Below are 13,976 nucleotides of genomic sequence, written 5' to 3' on the forward strand. Positions count from 1 at the left end.
GTTTTTACAGCTAGAAAATGTGCAATTTGTGGAGAAATTGCGTGTGAATGCTGGCAAAATGATTTGATTTGATGAAATGTAGGTGAGCCTTTAAATGTATTATCTCTTTTTAATGTGTAGCATTGTGTGGAATGTAGGAATTTTTGGAATGTAACAAAATGGTACCTAACAAGTGGCGGTTGGTCTATAGAGGGCGCCCAGGATAAAATGAAAATAATTCAAAATATATGGACAGTATAATACCTGTATATTGCTGGCATCAATTTGGCAAAGATCTTATTTTAAAAAAAAATTAATAATCTATACTTTTGGTCAGTCCACACGTGTGGGTGTCATTTTTACTAATTACTGACCAAAGTGTTGAAAATGGCCTGTTCTCTTTGATGATGCAATGTTGACATTTTGAGGTCTCCTGAAAAGTGATGATTTTGGCAGTACAACGATTTTGGCTGACATTTGATGAGTATATTGATGAGTAAAGTTATTTTGTCGAGCTTTATCTGATTTTGTGAGGCACTTCCACTATGGGGTGCACAAATCTTTTTGGAATGTAAAAAAAAAAAAAAAAAGGGCCTAATGTGTCCTGAATTTTGTGAATCTTTGGAATGTACATTTAAAAAAAAAAAAATTGGAATTGAGAAATATGGAAGGAGATGCCCATCAAAAAATGAAGAGGTTAATAACAATATTGGTGTTGAATGCTGTGTTGATATTCTTCAGCATTAACATAATTTGATTGGTCATGCAATCACCTAATTATGTTAATGCTGAAGAATATTCTAATAGCACCGTCAAGCCCGACCAATCCTGCCGTGTCAACATCACGACGACTGAGATTCTGGCAGTCGCAGCTCTCCTGTTTTGGCAAGGTCCAAAAAAGACCAATCAGACAGTTTGCCAAGACATAAATTGATCTTCCTCTCACCATCCAGCCGACATTCCACAGCATGAAAACTTGCGTCACATCACTACCACTGTTCTGATTTTTGTTACCTCTCAATATCTTGACGTACACAGGGGCTGCCAAAAGTCACAATATATCAGAAAATGGAAACACAACATTTCAAATAATGAAAATATATACTTTTTTTTTTTTTTTAAATCTACTTCTGCAACATTTGCATGTGCCGTATCTTGCACCAACTTGCATATTGACTATTTGTTGCTTTTCTGCTCATCATTCCTTGCAATTATTTCAATTATAGCAAAGTTAATACTGCTTAATCGTTGCAATAATAATGATAATGCTTTAACATCTGTGCAGGACCTACAGATGGAAAAGTGCCTTTTTGTCTAACTGGCAATGTTTATTCACTCACGTGTATTGTCCCAGTTATAAAGCAACAGATCTCTGATTCCTCCTTGCCCAAACCAAAGGTCAGAGGTCCTTCGGTGCCCTCCGCCTTAAGGTTCGACTACTTTGAGTGATTAATCTTGTTATAGCCTCCTTTGGTAAACTATCAACATTTTGGCTGTGACCTATGACCCCCAAATGGTAGAGTAATCTGGACCCTGTCTTCAGTCATTTTTATTTTTTATTTTTACTTTTCTGACTTCAATGTTATGCTAAAGTATAAAAATGTATACAAGAAACATTGGAAAGATATCCGCTGGCATCCCATGTCCGGAACCCTAACGCAAACATCACACCCAATTACATACCAAAAGTTTTTTGTTTTTTTTTCTGTCCTGTTTGCTTCAGCAGCATGATTGAGTAATGGAAGGGCACACCTTATGCATTACTGCCATCTAGGGATGGTGACTGCACACTGCAATTACACACACAGTAAATGTGCTTTTTTTTTTCTCAACCAAATGATGATTTGTAACTTCTACAATAGATATTCACCATTAGGACTGTGCAATTAATCGAAATCCAATTGCAATTTCAACTATTATACTCCACAATTACAATATCAGCATAATCATAAAAAAATTAATACTAATTTTTGAGTTGTTTAAATTTATACATTTCCACCGTTTTAAATGTTTAAATTAATTTATTTAATTATTTAATTTATGTAATTATTTAATTTATTTAATTATATAAATTAATTACAATTATTTAATTAAATATTCATTATTATTTTGTTTCGTCCAAGGGCGGGTCGAGTGGTTAGCATGTCCGCCTCCCAGTTCTGAGGACTCCGGTTCAAGTCCAGGCTCCGGCCTTCCTGGGTGGAGTTTGCATGTTCTCCCCGTGCCCGCGTGGGTCTTCTCCGGGTACTCCGGTCTCCTCCCACATTCCAAAGACATGCATGGCAGGCTAATTGGGTGCTCCGAATTGTCCCTCGGTGTGCTTGTGAGTGTAAATGGTTGTTCGTCTCTGTGTGCCCTGCGATTGGCTGGCGACCAGTCCAAGGTGTCCCCCGCCTACTGCCCAGAGCCAGCTGAGATAGGCGCCAGCACCCCCCGGTGCCCCTTGTGAGGAATAAGCGGTCAAGAAAAAGGATTGATGGATGTTTCATCCAAAAGAAACTTGCATACTAATAGTGTTTCAAATACTTTTATTTTGTTTTAAATGAATATTTTTGTGTGTTTTTACGTTTAAACATTTTCTTGTTTTGCACCAAAAAAATAAATGATCGTCCTACTGCACATTGCACATGCTGCACTCCAACTTCAAGTTTTTGTCAACATAAATAAATAAATAAATAAATATATATTACTATAAATTCTGTTTGGTCCAAAAGGAACTTAGATAATTATAGTGTTTCTTGTTTTGCACCAAAAAATAATCATGATTTCAATTATTGCCAAAATAATCATGATTATTATTATTATTATTATTATTTCGTATCCACCAGGTCTCGTCAGCCCTCTTCCGCGTCATGTCAGCCAATCAGCTCTAAGCAGAAAAGTTTGCCCACCCTGATTTCTATCATTATATTCGTAAAAGGTCTCATTAAAACACACGGCTGCATTATAGTAAATATTTGTTTACTTGCCATGGAATTTTTGACAATCAGCAGGGAGGTTCACAACGGAACATTTACATTGCATATGTCATTTTGATCATAAACATGACAAGAGGATCAGATTGCACAAAAAGGAGTGGAGTGTGTGTGTGTGTGTGTGTGTAAACAAAAGCCAGCAGAAAAATACGAAGGCGACCAATCATGCCCAAGACAGCTCACATCCCTGCCACTCACATAGATGACTTAAGCGCCATCAAGTGTCCTCATTTCTTCTGACAGTAGAGCGGATAGTTGGCACACGCCTTCTTCATGTCAGTGAGGAAGCCAGGAACACCGTTCTGGTGGGCAACAAAACGAAAAAAAACAAGACAACAACAGTGAGATGACATTACACATCTGCGGGTGATAATTAGGGATGTAACGATTTTCCAACATCACGATACGATGATTATCACGATATTGTGGTTAGGTTGGCGATCCAAAAAAAGGTCACAATATTGGAAAAAAAAAATATGAGCTCATACTGAAACAAAAAGAAGACAATATAGTGCTTTTGTACATTATAGCAATGCTTATAAACAACCTACAATATCTAATAAGAGTTAATATTGAGTCACTTACTTACTAATTGCAAGTACACATTGAGTTTCTCCACATGACTATGTTCACAAGCATATTACATTCCCCTTCATCTGACCATTAGAGTGGACTTTAAACATATAAGGGCCAAAACATGCCTTCTGAAAATTAAACTACACTAAAAAAAATAGCCACCAGAGGGTGCTAGAACTGCATGAATGGAAATCAACCTGAATATGCTGCTCTTAATACCGTGACATGACTACGACAATATATATTGTGGCAGTTTTAATATCGTGATATCACGATATTGCCGTTATCGTTACGTCTCTAACAAGTACTACTAGTGACATTATAAAATTTGACTAGTTAACATGTAGCAGGACAACATGATGGGCAACTTAAACGCTGGAGGGAGGAGCCCACATGAGACTATGTACTTCCTAGCTAGATGAATGACAAATAAATAAGGACAAAACACATGTATACATGCAAAATACAAGCTCTTAATATATTTCATAATACGTTTCTCAATGCATATCTAAAAGAGCCACTTAAAAAAAAAAAAGTTTGAAAATAACATTTTTTTCACTAGTGCATGGGCTTCCTTGTATAAAAAAAAATGAGCATTCAAGGTTGGCACAAAACTGCTGAACAAAATCAAACATTTAGAATTTTGTGCCTTTTTTTTTTTTTTTTTTTCACAAATGTCTTCAATATCATTCAGGTATTATGTTTGTCCTGCATGTCATTCCAAAAACATTACTAATCCAATTCATGTTTCAATTTAGGGCAATATCAGATCTGGTATGAGTGCAACTTCACCATGTCTGCCATCTAATGGTGAGTGGTTGTATTACAACTCATTATTTGACAGTGGAACCCCCACTATTTGAGGGGGATATGGACCACTGGGACCGGTCAAGGTCAGTGCACATGAAGACAAGGAATGGATAGGAAACCAGCCATATACAATACTAGCGAAATGAAGCTAACATGCTAGCGATTGGTAATCTGTCGTTCCTTACCTTGGCTGCCCAGTTGACCAGCCAGGTGGGAATCATCCCGCCAGGATTGTCAAAATAATTCATAAACACTGTAAAGTGGAACAGGACGCATTGAACACATCAGTCATTATAGTGGTGGTACAGTTTCAACATTTGACATTCCGACAATGAATCCCTCCACATTTCAACACTTCGGCATTTAAGCACATTTCCTCCACGAATTGTTTACCTTTGGTTCCGGTGTCGCCGTCGGCCTCCATGGCAACCGTCTGCTTGTAGTCTTTGACCCTCAGCACGCCGCTCTTCTCCGGGTACGGCGTCTCAGGCGAGCTTCTGGCCAGGATGACCCAGATTTTCCTGCCGTCCATGTCGAGCACGCGGCGCTCCCTGACGTACAGATACTAAATCCAGCGCGGTTGGTAAGCGTTAAGGAAGACGCAACAAGGACATGAGGAGGTGCGATGGCGACTTTCAGCGGAAGGATACGTCTCGGTTGGACAGAGGGACGGGATACTTGACCTCCCAGTAGATGGCCGACTGGCCGTCAATCTCCTTCTCCACCAGCTCTAACAAGCACAAATGTTTGGGAAAATTCTGCTCAATGCAAAAAGTCAACGACAGATGCTTGCACTGTGCGCAATTAGGGATGTACATTTTACTACACGCACTTGATCAATTAAATTTTTTTTTGGGGGGGGGGGTCCTAATTAATGATTAATCGTTTTTAAACCTTGTTTTGGGACAACAAAGTGACCGAACAAGAACGGCTCGTGAGAGAAGCTAATAAAAGCTAGTGAACACAAAACATTGGGAGACAAGCGGCGGGAGCCCGAATCATGGGAATCAGCGTGACGAACTGCAACCCATTTGGTCCCACGCTAGCTTCAAACATCACCACAGGTTAACTACATTTGTGAAGTTCGACTTCAGGCATGATCCATAGCAGAAAGATTGTGGTGAAACATAGCCCCCTGTAAGGTGTGGACGACCTATATAATATAGTATTATGTAAAAAAAAAAAAAAAAAAAGAAGGAAAAGTCAGTTGACGTGATAGGACATATTCTTGCATAGGTTATTATTGAAATCAATAGTGCCTTTAAAATTAATTATTAGCTCCGCACTAGATGACGCTAAATTTTACATACTGTCGCTTTAATTGTTTTTTAACATACTATATTTTGCAGGGAAAATTAACTAACAATAATATATATATTTTTTTTTAAGTATGGTTGTAAAAATTAATTATTTAAATTACCATTTTGTAAATTTGACATTTTATGGATAAATAAACTGACTCACTAATTATTTTTTTCCCTGGATTGGCTGTCAACCAGTTCAGGGTATACCCCGCCTACTGCCCGAAACCAGGTGGGATAGGCTCCAGCACCCCCCGCGACCCTTGTGAGGAATAAGCGGTCAAGAAAATGGATGGATGGATTATTTTTCACATTCAAATATTACCTTTAAAAACACATTTTGCAACTTGCTGTCGACTAAAAATGACATCACAAGGGCTCAGGTAACCAATCACAGCTCACCTATTTTCTAGGTTTGGTCATGTGACATTCACAAGCTGAGCTGTGATTGGTTACCTGAGCCGTTGTGATGTCATTTTCAGTCAACAGTAAGTTGCAAAATGTGTTTTTAAAGGGACTAATTGTACGTGAAAAATAATGAAAGTATCAAATTAATTATAGACAAAATATTAATGTTTGACTGCTAAAAATGGCAAAATAAATAAAGTATCCCTTTAATGACAACAGTTTGTAAGCGAGGCGGCACAACAAACGGGCATCTACATCTCGACGAGGCTACGTGAGCAAGGACACTCGCTACAACTTACCTGCTCAGTTCTGCAGACGGGCATGAAGACAGAGAAAATGCCAACAGTTGAGTATGCAACCCCACGCATGTTTTTAGGCGGAAGTGGGGACAAGGGGCTTGACGTTTGTTACCTTTGACGTAGAAATCCCAGTGTTTACGGTAGGCCAGGTCCATGTAAACGTCAGCGCAAAGATCCACCTTGCAGCCGCTCAGCGAGCCAAACACTTTGTACTCGTAAAGACCCGTTTTCTGAAAATAAACAGAGACAATTTTTGTTTGCCATCGAGTTCTTCATGTACCCTGCATATCATTTTTTAAGTAGGCCTAATGTTTTTTGTGTGTGTTTCTTTTTTTTAACAGTATATTTACAGTTTCAGTGTAGCACATTAGATTTTTTCTGAGTAGTGTTACAGATTTGTTACTATTTTTTTATAGACGTTATGAGCTAAAATTACATTCGAAAACATTTTGATATGGTCTTTTCAGATATTGTGGCTGGTCTGGAACATATCACCACCGTACTGCCACTAATCCCAAAGTGCATGGCTGAGATTAAGACCAGTGATTATTTTGTGATCCGGCGTGACAGGGCCCAGGAAAGTGTAAACAACATCAATGAAAACTTTAACCACAACAGTGTTGTTGTACTTTAATAGCAATTCTGCGCTGAAATCAACCACGTCAACCATCATCATTATCTATCTGACAGCAACGGATACTGTTGACAGTTGACAGGCAGTATAATAAAATGCTCCACCACTAGATGGCAGAAAGTCCCTAATTAACTTGTATCCACTTTTGAGAATTTTACTGTTTAGTACACAATGAGGTTTTTCTGTTTTTGTATTGTTAATGCATCATTCTGCTAAAACACGAATCAGTGTTCAAATGTCACTCATAAGCCGATTTCAGATGCATTTTATGAACTGATATGTGCAGTAATTTAGATTTTCTTAATGTGCGTTTCTGTTTGTGTTTTTGTTTGTTTCATTTTGCATGTGCACAAACCAGTGGAGCTCACATGCACAATTCTGTTGCATATGACTGCATGAAATGATTTAAAAGCCACAGTGCTAAAGTGTCACTCATGCCGATTTTAAGAGATGGATTTTATTAGTTGAGATGTGGAATCAGTTTGATTCAGTAAAGCGTTATATCGTGTTTTTTGCGGGGGCAATTTTAGATTCCAATTATTTCAAATTAGGTTTGGTTTTACTTAAAGAAAGCAGGTCCCATCCAGGTGAATGTTATTTAACCGAAAGAGCCCAATCCCACCAACAACAACAACAACAACAACAACATAAAACATACTAAACTATCGCACAGTAAAATATGCATAAAGACCATGCCTATTTCCGATTTGGTGAGCTCGTGAGTGTTTATGGTGCGGGTGCGCCGGGAACCAGTAGTGCAATGACAAACGGCGGTTTCATTTCAGTTGGCGAATGAGGAACCTGCTCGAGAAGTCTGTAAATGCTGACGCCCATGGTCTCGGTGAAAAGCTGCCATCCTCCGTCCAGCTGCGGCTCGTCCAGCTCCTTATAGGCGGCCAGAAAGTCGTCATCCGTGAAGCGCAACGAGGACATGACGGCGACTGACAAGCAGCGCTTCTTATGATGCCAGCTTCCGCTCACAACCCACCAAAATAAAGGCTATGCCTTTTTTTCTATCAGCTTTTTCCTACGCCTGAATCCATCTTGACGATTTATAAAGCAGGGGCGGAGCTACCACGGGCCATACTCCGGTCACCCACTCTTCGGGAAGTTTTCGTGATTCTGTGCTTCATATAAATAATTCTTACCTCTGATTCTTCACCTTCGCAAATCGTGTCGAGGCTTCGAAGCTTGTGTTGGGCAAGCGATCCAGGATGGAATTTCGGAAGTGCGGAAATTATGTCCATCCATCCATTTTCTTGACCGCTTATTCCTCACAAGGGTCGCGGGGGCTGCTGGCGCCTATCTCAGCTGGCTATGGGCAGTAGGCGGGGGACACCCTGGACTGGTTGCCAACCAATCGCAGGGCACACAGAGACGAACAACCATCCACACTCACACGCACACCTAGGGACAATTCAGATCGCCCAATTAACCTGCCATGCATGTCTTTGGAATGTGGGAGGAGACCGGAGTACCCGGAGAAGACCCACGCGGGCACGGGGAGAACATGCAAACTCCACCCAGGAAGGTCCGAGCCTGGACTCGAACCGGAGACCTCAGAACTGGGAAGCGGACGTGCTAACCACTCGACTACCGTGCCGCCCCGGAAATTATGTCATTAATGATTAATGAACAGATTATATTTGTTTCTGCTCATATTATGAATGTGTTGGACAAAGTTGCTATATGTGCATATTATAATAACATAACATAGCTAACATTCTGTATTGCATTTACAGACATATTAGTGATGGGAAAAGTACTTGACTTAGTACATAATTGATAGTAACAAAAATCATAAAGTACATTTCAGAACATGCACTTTTTCCACTTTGACTTAAGTAACATAAGTTTTAGTTCTTCAACTTTTACTAGTCTTTTGAAACACAAGTAGCCCAGAGCAGAAGTCGAAAGCACAGCTTAACTTTTGCTACGTCTGAAAAACGGATATTACATTTGGGCTTCAAAATAAAAGCATTCCAAACGTGTGAGTTCAGTAGAAAGGATGCGTCAAATGCCCCAGGTTGAAATTCAATTGGTAGGTTATTTGTTGGTCAGTCGTTCTACTCCTAAGTTATGATTAGGTTACTTCTGAAATTTGATTGACAGCTACTGAAGTCCCACTAAAGCTTAAATCTTAGACCAAGATTGCTGTACTAAAAACTTCCGACTACTAATCACTATAGCTCGATTGTTATATCCTATTTCATATTTTATTTGAAATATTATACTCCCACAGTCACAAGCGAGGGCAATGTTTGTTTTCTTGCACTGACGATGCTCTTCTTTTGTAATGACGGACCGGACACAGTAGACATGTGTCTTGCATGTTAGAATTGACACATGCGCTGTGTTGTTAATGGAAGCGCGTCTGACGTCAGTGTGAGCTCGAGAGCGACCAGCGTGCTCATGAATGAGACGCGAAGCCACAACGTGCACCTTGAACACAACTCACGTCTTCTCGTCATTGACGACGCTGATTTGAAGGCAACAGAGGAAAACTTCGACTCCAGACATGGATTTCAACGTCCAGGTCAGACATATCGAGGCTTTTTGCAACACTATTTACTCCAATGAACTAACAGCTCCAACATGGACTTATTGCTTGAATGCTTCAATTGTTTCTTGTACTGGAGATGGGGATGTACACGTCACGAGTAAAAAATAAATAAAACAAAAAAACATCCTCACGAGTTAAGTAGTTTTTGAATAAATTCATGCATATGAGCAAAGGTGGGAAAAGTTTCATTTGGACAATGAGCAGTGAGAACATTATCAAGAGAACTGCAGTATTAGAATAGAATAGAATAGAATAGAATAGAATACGGGTTCTCAACATTTTTTCAGTGATGTACCCACTGTGTAATATTTTTTTTCAGCCAAGGACCCCCTAACCAGTGAAAAATCTTTTTAGTTGGAAAAAAAAAAGATTGCGGCGCTATTGTTGTATGATTTATTCAACTTTTGAACTTCATTTGTACAGTGGTCTCTCTTGAATTATTTGGAAATCGAAAGACTAAAAAAAAAAAATAAAAAAGAAAAAAAATTAAGAAAAGGATATAATTAACAAAGTGACAAATAAAGATCTGTGCACATAAAATTTATTATCACCACTAAGTGTCCTCCTTTGAGATCATAGTAAAGATCTGTTCTAAAAAAGAAATCATTAATTTTGAATCAAATTTTCAAATGATTGACAGATGATCCTAGATGGCATATGACAGTTTGGGTCTAACCATTTTTGGTTTGAGGAGAATGGGTTTTTAGGACAATGGAATTGAATAGCCTACTGAATATACATTACAGTACAATACAATACAATAGAACCATATTATTCAAGTTTGATTTTATTTTTTCAGGGCATTTGTACACAGATTTCCGCTACTTGCGGGGCGGCCTGCTCCCTATTGCTGGCTAGGGAGCAACTGTAACCCATAAAGTAACTTTTTAAAGGAGTATTCAGTAATTAGATTACTTTTTCAACAGTGACCCTAACATAACTCATCAGTTCACCCTGGAACTAATCAAACAACGGAAATAAGTGCGCCGCAGGGGGAATGTTGTGAAACTAATTGGATAATTAATCACAGACAGCTGCAGAATTTCGCCAGTCGCATTTTGCAAGAGGAAGAAAAAAAACAAACAAAAACGAAACATCTGCGGACGCCGCAGTTGAACTTTGACTAGCTGGCCTCTCACTCGAGCTCGCTCGTAGCCGAGGCCGTAATGTCATCTCCCGCGCTCTCCGGGGAATGTCTCAGCTCGTGCTGGCCTCGCGGCTCCTGCGTCATTCGGCCTGAGTCAGGAGGCGGCCCGGAATGCGCCGGGGGTTACGTGGGTTCGCCGTAGCAACCTCCGCCGGCGTAACAGCCGCCGCCTCGCAGGGAATTCTGACAACAAACATCTGCGGGAGCCCGCTCATTGTTTATGACAAGCTTCCGGAACGTTTCCAGGCCCAGTTCATCAACATTCCCAGGGCGTGTGGGGTTCTGTGAGCTCTTAAACATGAGCTCGGACGGTGTGACCACAGGAGAAAAATGATCTCCTCTGCGAGTTCTAGTCAGCACTCGTGGATAAAAAAATTTTGGGGCACGTTCATGGTGGTTGATCACAGTCAAAACGATCTTAAACTTGACTCGAGCCAACACAGAGATGCTAGCCCAGGAGACAAAAAAAAGATCACTTCTTTTGGTTCTAGTCAGCGCTCATGCAGCAGAATTCAGGAGAGTCTTTTGAGACTTGTACAAGCAGCAATCAAGACAAAAATGTTTGAGCATTTGTTTTCATTTGGAAAATATCGGAAAATATCGTAGTCAAGTACTACTTTGGATCTCTTCTCCTACTTCTAGTCGGCACTTCTACAGAATTTAGGAGTGTCGAAAGAGACTACAAGCTATAATCACGGCAAAAATGGTTTTATTTGGCAGTGTAAAGAGTCATTAGACTTTTGTTTGCTTCTCCTCGTTCTAGTCCACACTCGTGTCTCTGGATTTTGGAGTTTATTGAGGCTTGTAGGAGCAAAATTGTCCAATTTTGATCATTTGTTTTTAACGTGGACACATTGTAAAGAGACAGTGTGTTTAGATCAGGAGCAAATATTTGTCAACTGTGGGCTTGTGAAGCCATTTGAGACTTTTTTGGGGGAATTAGGGCCTATCCAAATAAACTTGACAGCATCACCAGTTGAGCCCTTCCCCAAGTTCTTGTCCACACTATGCATCAGAATTCTATGCGTGTTGTTCAAGACTTGCGGAAGCACTAATCAAGGCAAAGTTTTCCCATTTTGACAATGTGTTCCTACTTGGCATTTTTGATCTCTTCTTCTACTTCTAGTCTGCGCTCGTACATCTGAAATCTGACAAAATGACTCTTCCTCTAGTTCTTGTCCGCACTTATGCGTCAGAATTCTGCGTGTGTTGTTCGAGACTTGTGGAAGCACTATTATTGAAAATATATTTTGAAAATCCTACTTGGCACTTTTGATCCCTTCTCCGATTTCTAGTCAGCGCTCGCACATCTGAAATCTCACAATCTGACTTCAAATTCAGATACATGAGTAATTAACAAGTGACACATTGTTCTGTTCTCCACAGGCAGGTGGACCAGACTGAGGACAAGGCCTCGCCTATGACCCACCTGAGCCCGTCGGACTGTGCCATGCCTGAAGACGGCGCTCGGGACGCCATGAAAACCCCAGCGAGCGCGGAGAAAACTTGTGTCGGCGGAGGACCTGCTGTCGTATCCACGACGGTCAGCATCCCCCAGGTCAACGAGGTCCAGCTGGCGGCGGCGACGGGCGGCGCCGAGCTGTCTTGCTACCGCTGCACGGTGCCGTTCGGCGTGGTGGTTCTGATCGCCGGCGTGGTGGTGACGGCGGTGGCGTACAGCTTCAACTCGCACGGATCCACCATCTCCTACTTGGGCCTGGTGCTGCTTTCGGCCGGACTGGCGCTGCTGGCGGCCAGCGCCGTCTGCTGGCGGGTCCGGCTGGAGCGAAAGAAGGAGAGGAGGCGCGAGAGCCAGACCACGCTGGTGACCAATCAGAGGAGACTTTTCACGTGAGCGCCACCTGGCGGGACAAAGGGGAAATGGAAGAACCAGAGCTTGGGGACTCTGGTCACATGACTTGACTTAAATCAGACTTGAGTTGGCAATTTCAGGATTTTGAACAAGACTTGACTTCCACTTGAACTGTAGTGAACCCCTGCAGATTTGCAAGAAGAGGCAGAGAAGGTCCCCAACAAAGCTCCAGTAATATTCCCACATCAGAGCGAATATACGGGCATAATTAGAATCTGTGAACAATCAATCTGTTGTAATTTGTTAAAATGATTGACAAGACCAAGACTGGTTTTGGGACCATTCAAAAAATGACAGTGTAAACGTGCTAGTATGGCAAACAGATATTAGTAGGAAGTTGCGAATGGGTGAATATAGTGGCACCTTGAGATAAGAGTTCACATTTGGGAATATGTTGTGACTGAGCAAGCTTATACAACTACTTGTGACTTGCTGAAGCCAGGAAACGCTTGCCTCTGCTTACTTGATCCAAAAGTGGGACTTCTACGGAAGAGTGTTGGCAGGATTCTCATTTTATTCTCAGAATTCTGACTTTAAAGTGAAAATTCTGACTTTAATTGCAGAATTCTCACTTTAAAGTGACTTAGTGAGAATTCTGATTTTAATCTCTGACTTTCATAATTCTAACTTTAAAGTCATAATTCTGAGAGAAAAAAAAGTCAGAATCCTGCCAAACTTTTTTTTTTTTACTCTTCACTGGCCCTAATCGTCTTCCGTAGACTTCTTTGAAACGTGAAGATTAAGACTTGCAATTGACTCCTGACTTGTGACTTCCTCCCATCTCTGGTATAAAACAAAAATACAAAAATGGAAAAAGTGTCCAATATTGTTTGTGAAAGGGCTGACGGACGTGCATCTTGCTGGCCAGAGAACAAAACTCAAGCGTGCAGGCAACATTGAGCACACGTTTGTCCAAGTCCAGGACGATTTATTGACTTGTTCAAACATTTTTGGTTGTCACGTTGCAGCGTGTATTGAAGGTACTGGGCTCTCTGAAATGTTCATTTAATTGTCATATTTGTGTCTTATAATGGACCTGAAAAGTGTGTCAAACAATTTATGACTGATGAAATTGTGTGAAATGAATCCTTCAACTGTCAACGATGAATCAAGTCAAAGATTTGTGATCAAGTCACATTTCATCACTATTTTAACTGTTCCAAATGTGCCATGAAGAGATAATCATCATCTGCAAGTTGTACATTCAATTAAGGTGGGCTTCATTTGACATATTGTCATAATAAACTATCAATTATGTTAATCTGCTCTACACAACATAATCCCAATGACTCAAAAGATTTTACGATCATAGAGTCATCTTTTATAAGAGAAAATGTATGCTCAATTTAATAAAGAGGAATACATAGAAATAAATTCTCTTATTCAATAACATATTTTCGTGTATTGGTTG

At 40.4% G+C, this 13,976-nt stretch overlaps 2 protein-coding genes across 2 annotated transcripts; one reads left to right on the forward strand and one right to left on the reverse strand.

Moving 5' to 3' along the window:
- Positions 1-2,923: 2,923 nt before the first annotated feature.
- pctp (phosphatidylcholine transfer protein) lies at positions 2,924-7,966 on the reverse strand. The gene is made up of 6 exons (XM_077531024.1): positions 7,784-7,966; positions 6,461-6,578; positions 4,991-5,070; positions 4,734-4,905; positions 4,526-4,593; positions 2,924-3,256 (listed from the first exon to the last, which is right to left on the reverse strand). Exons 1-6 carry the CDS (start codon positions 7,913-7,915, stop codon positions 3,182-3,184), a joined length of 645 nt encoding a protein of 214 aa, XP_077387150.1. The 5' UTR covers positions 7,916-7,966; the 3' UTR covers positions 2,924-3,181.
- A 1,395-nt stretch (positions 7,967-9,361) lies between these two features.
- tmem100a (transmembrane protein 100a) lies at positions 9,362-13,976 on the forward strand. Its single transcript, XM_077529310.1, has 2 exons — positions 9,362-9,518; positions 12,079-13,976. The coding sequence occupies exon 2, from the start codon at positions 12,113-12,115 to the stop codon at positions 12,545-12,547; it is 435 nt and encodes a 144-aa protein (XP_077385436.1). The 5' UTR covers positions 9,362-9,518; positions 12,079-12,112; the 3' UTR covers positions 12,548-13,976.

This window comes from Festucalex cinctus, chromosome 1 (genome assembly GCF_051991245.1).
Source record: "Festucalex cinctus isolate MCC-2025b chromosome 1, RoL_Fcin_1.0, whole genome shotgun sequence".
NCBI lineage: Eukaryota > Metazoa > Chordata > Actinopteri > Syngnathiformes > Syngnathidae > Festucalex > Festucalex cinctus.

Excerpts from the sequence above, each read along its gene's own strand:
- pctp (XM_077531024.1), bottom strand. The coding sequence starts at position 7,915 with ATGTCCTCGTTGCGCTTCACGGATGACGACTTTCTGGCCGCCTATAAG. Across the intron at positions 4,594-4,733 it reads CGGCGACACCGGAACCAAAG|TGTTTATGAATTATTTTGAC; the intron begins GTAAACAATTCG and ends TCCACTTTACAG. Across the intron at positions 3,257-4,525 it reads TGGTCAACTGGGCAGCCAAG|AACGGTGTTCCTGGCTTCCT; the intron begins GTAAGGAACGAC and ends GTTGCCCACCAG.
- tmem100a (XM_077529310.1), top strand. The coding sequence starts at position 12,113 with ATGACCCACCTGAGCCCGTCGGACTGTGCCATGCCTGAAGACGGCGCT.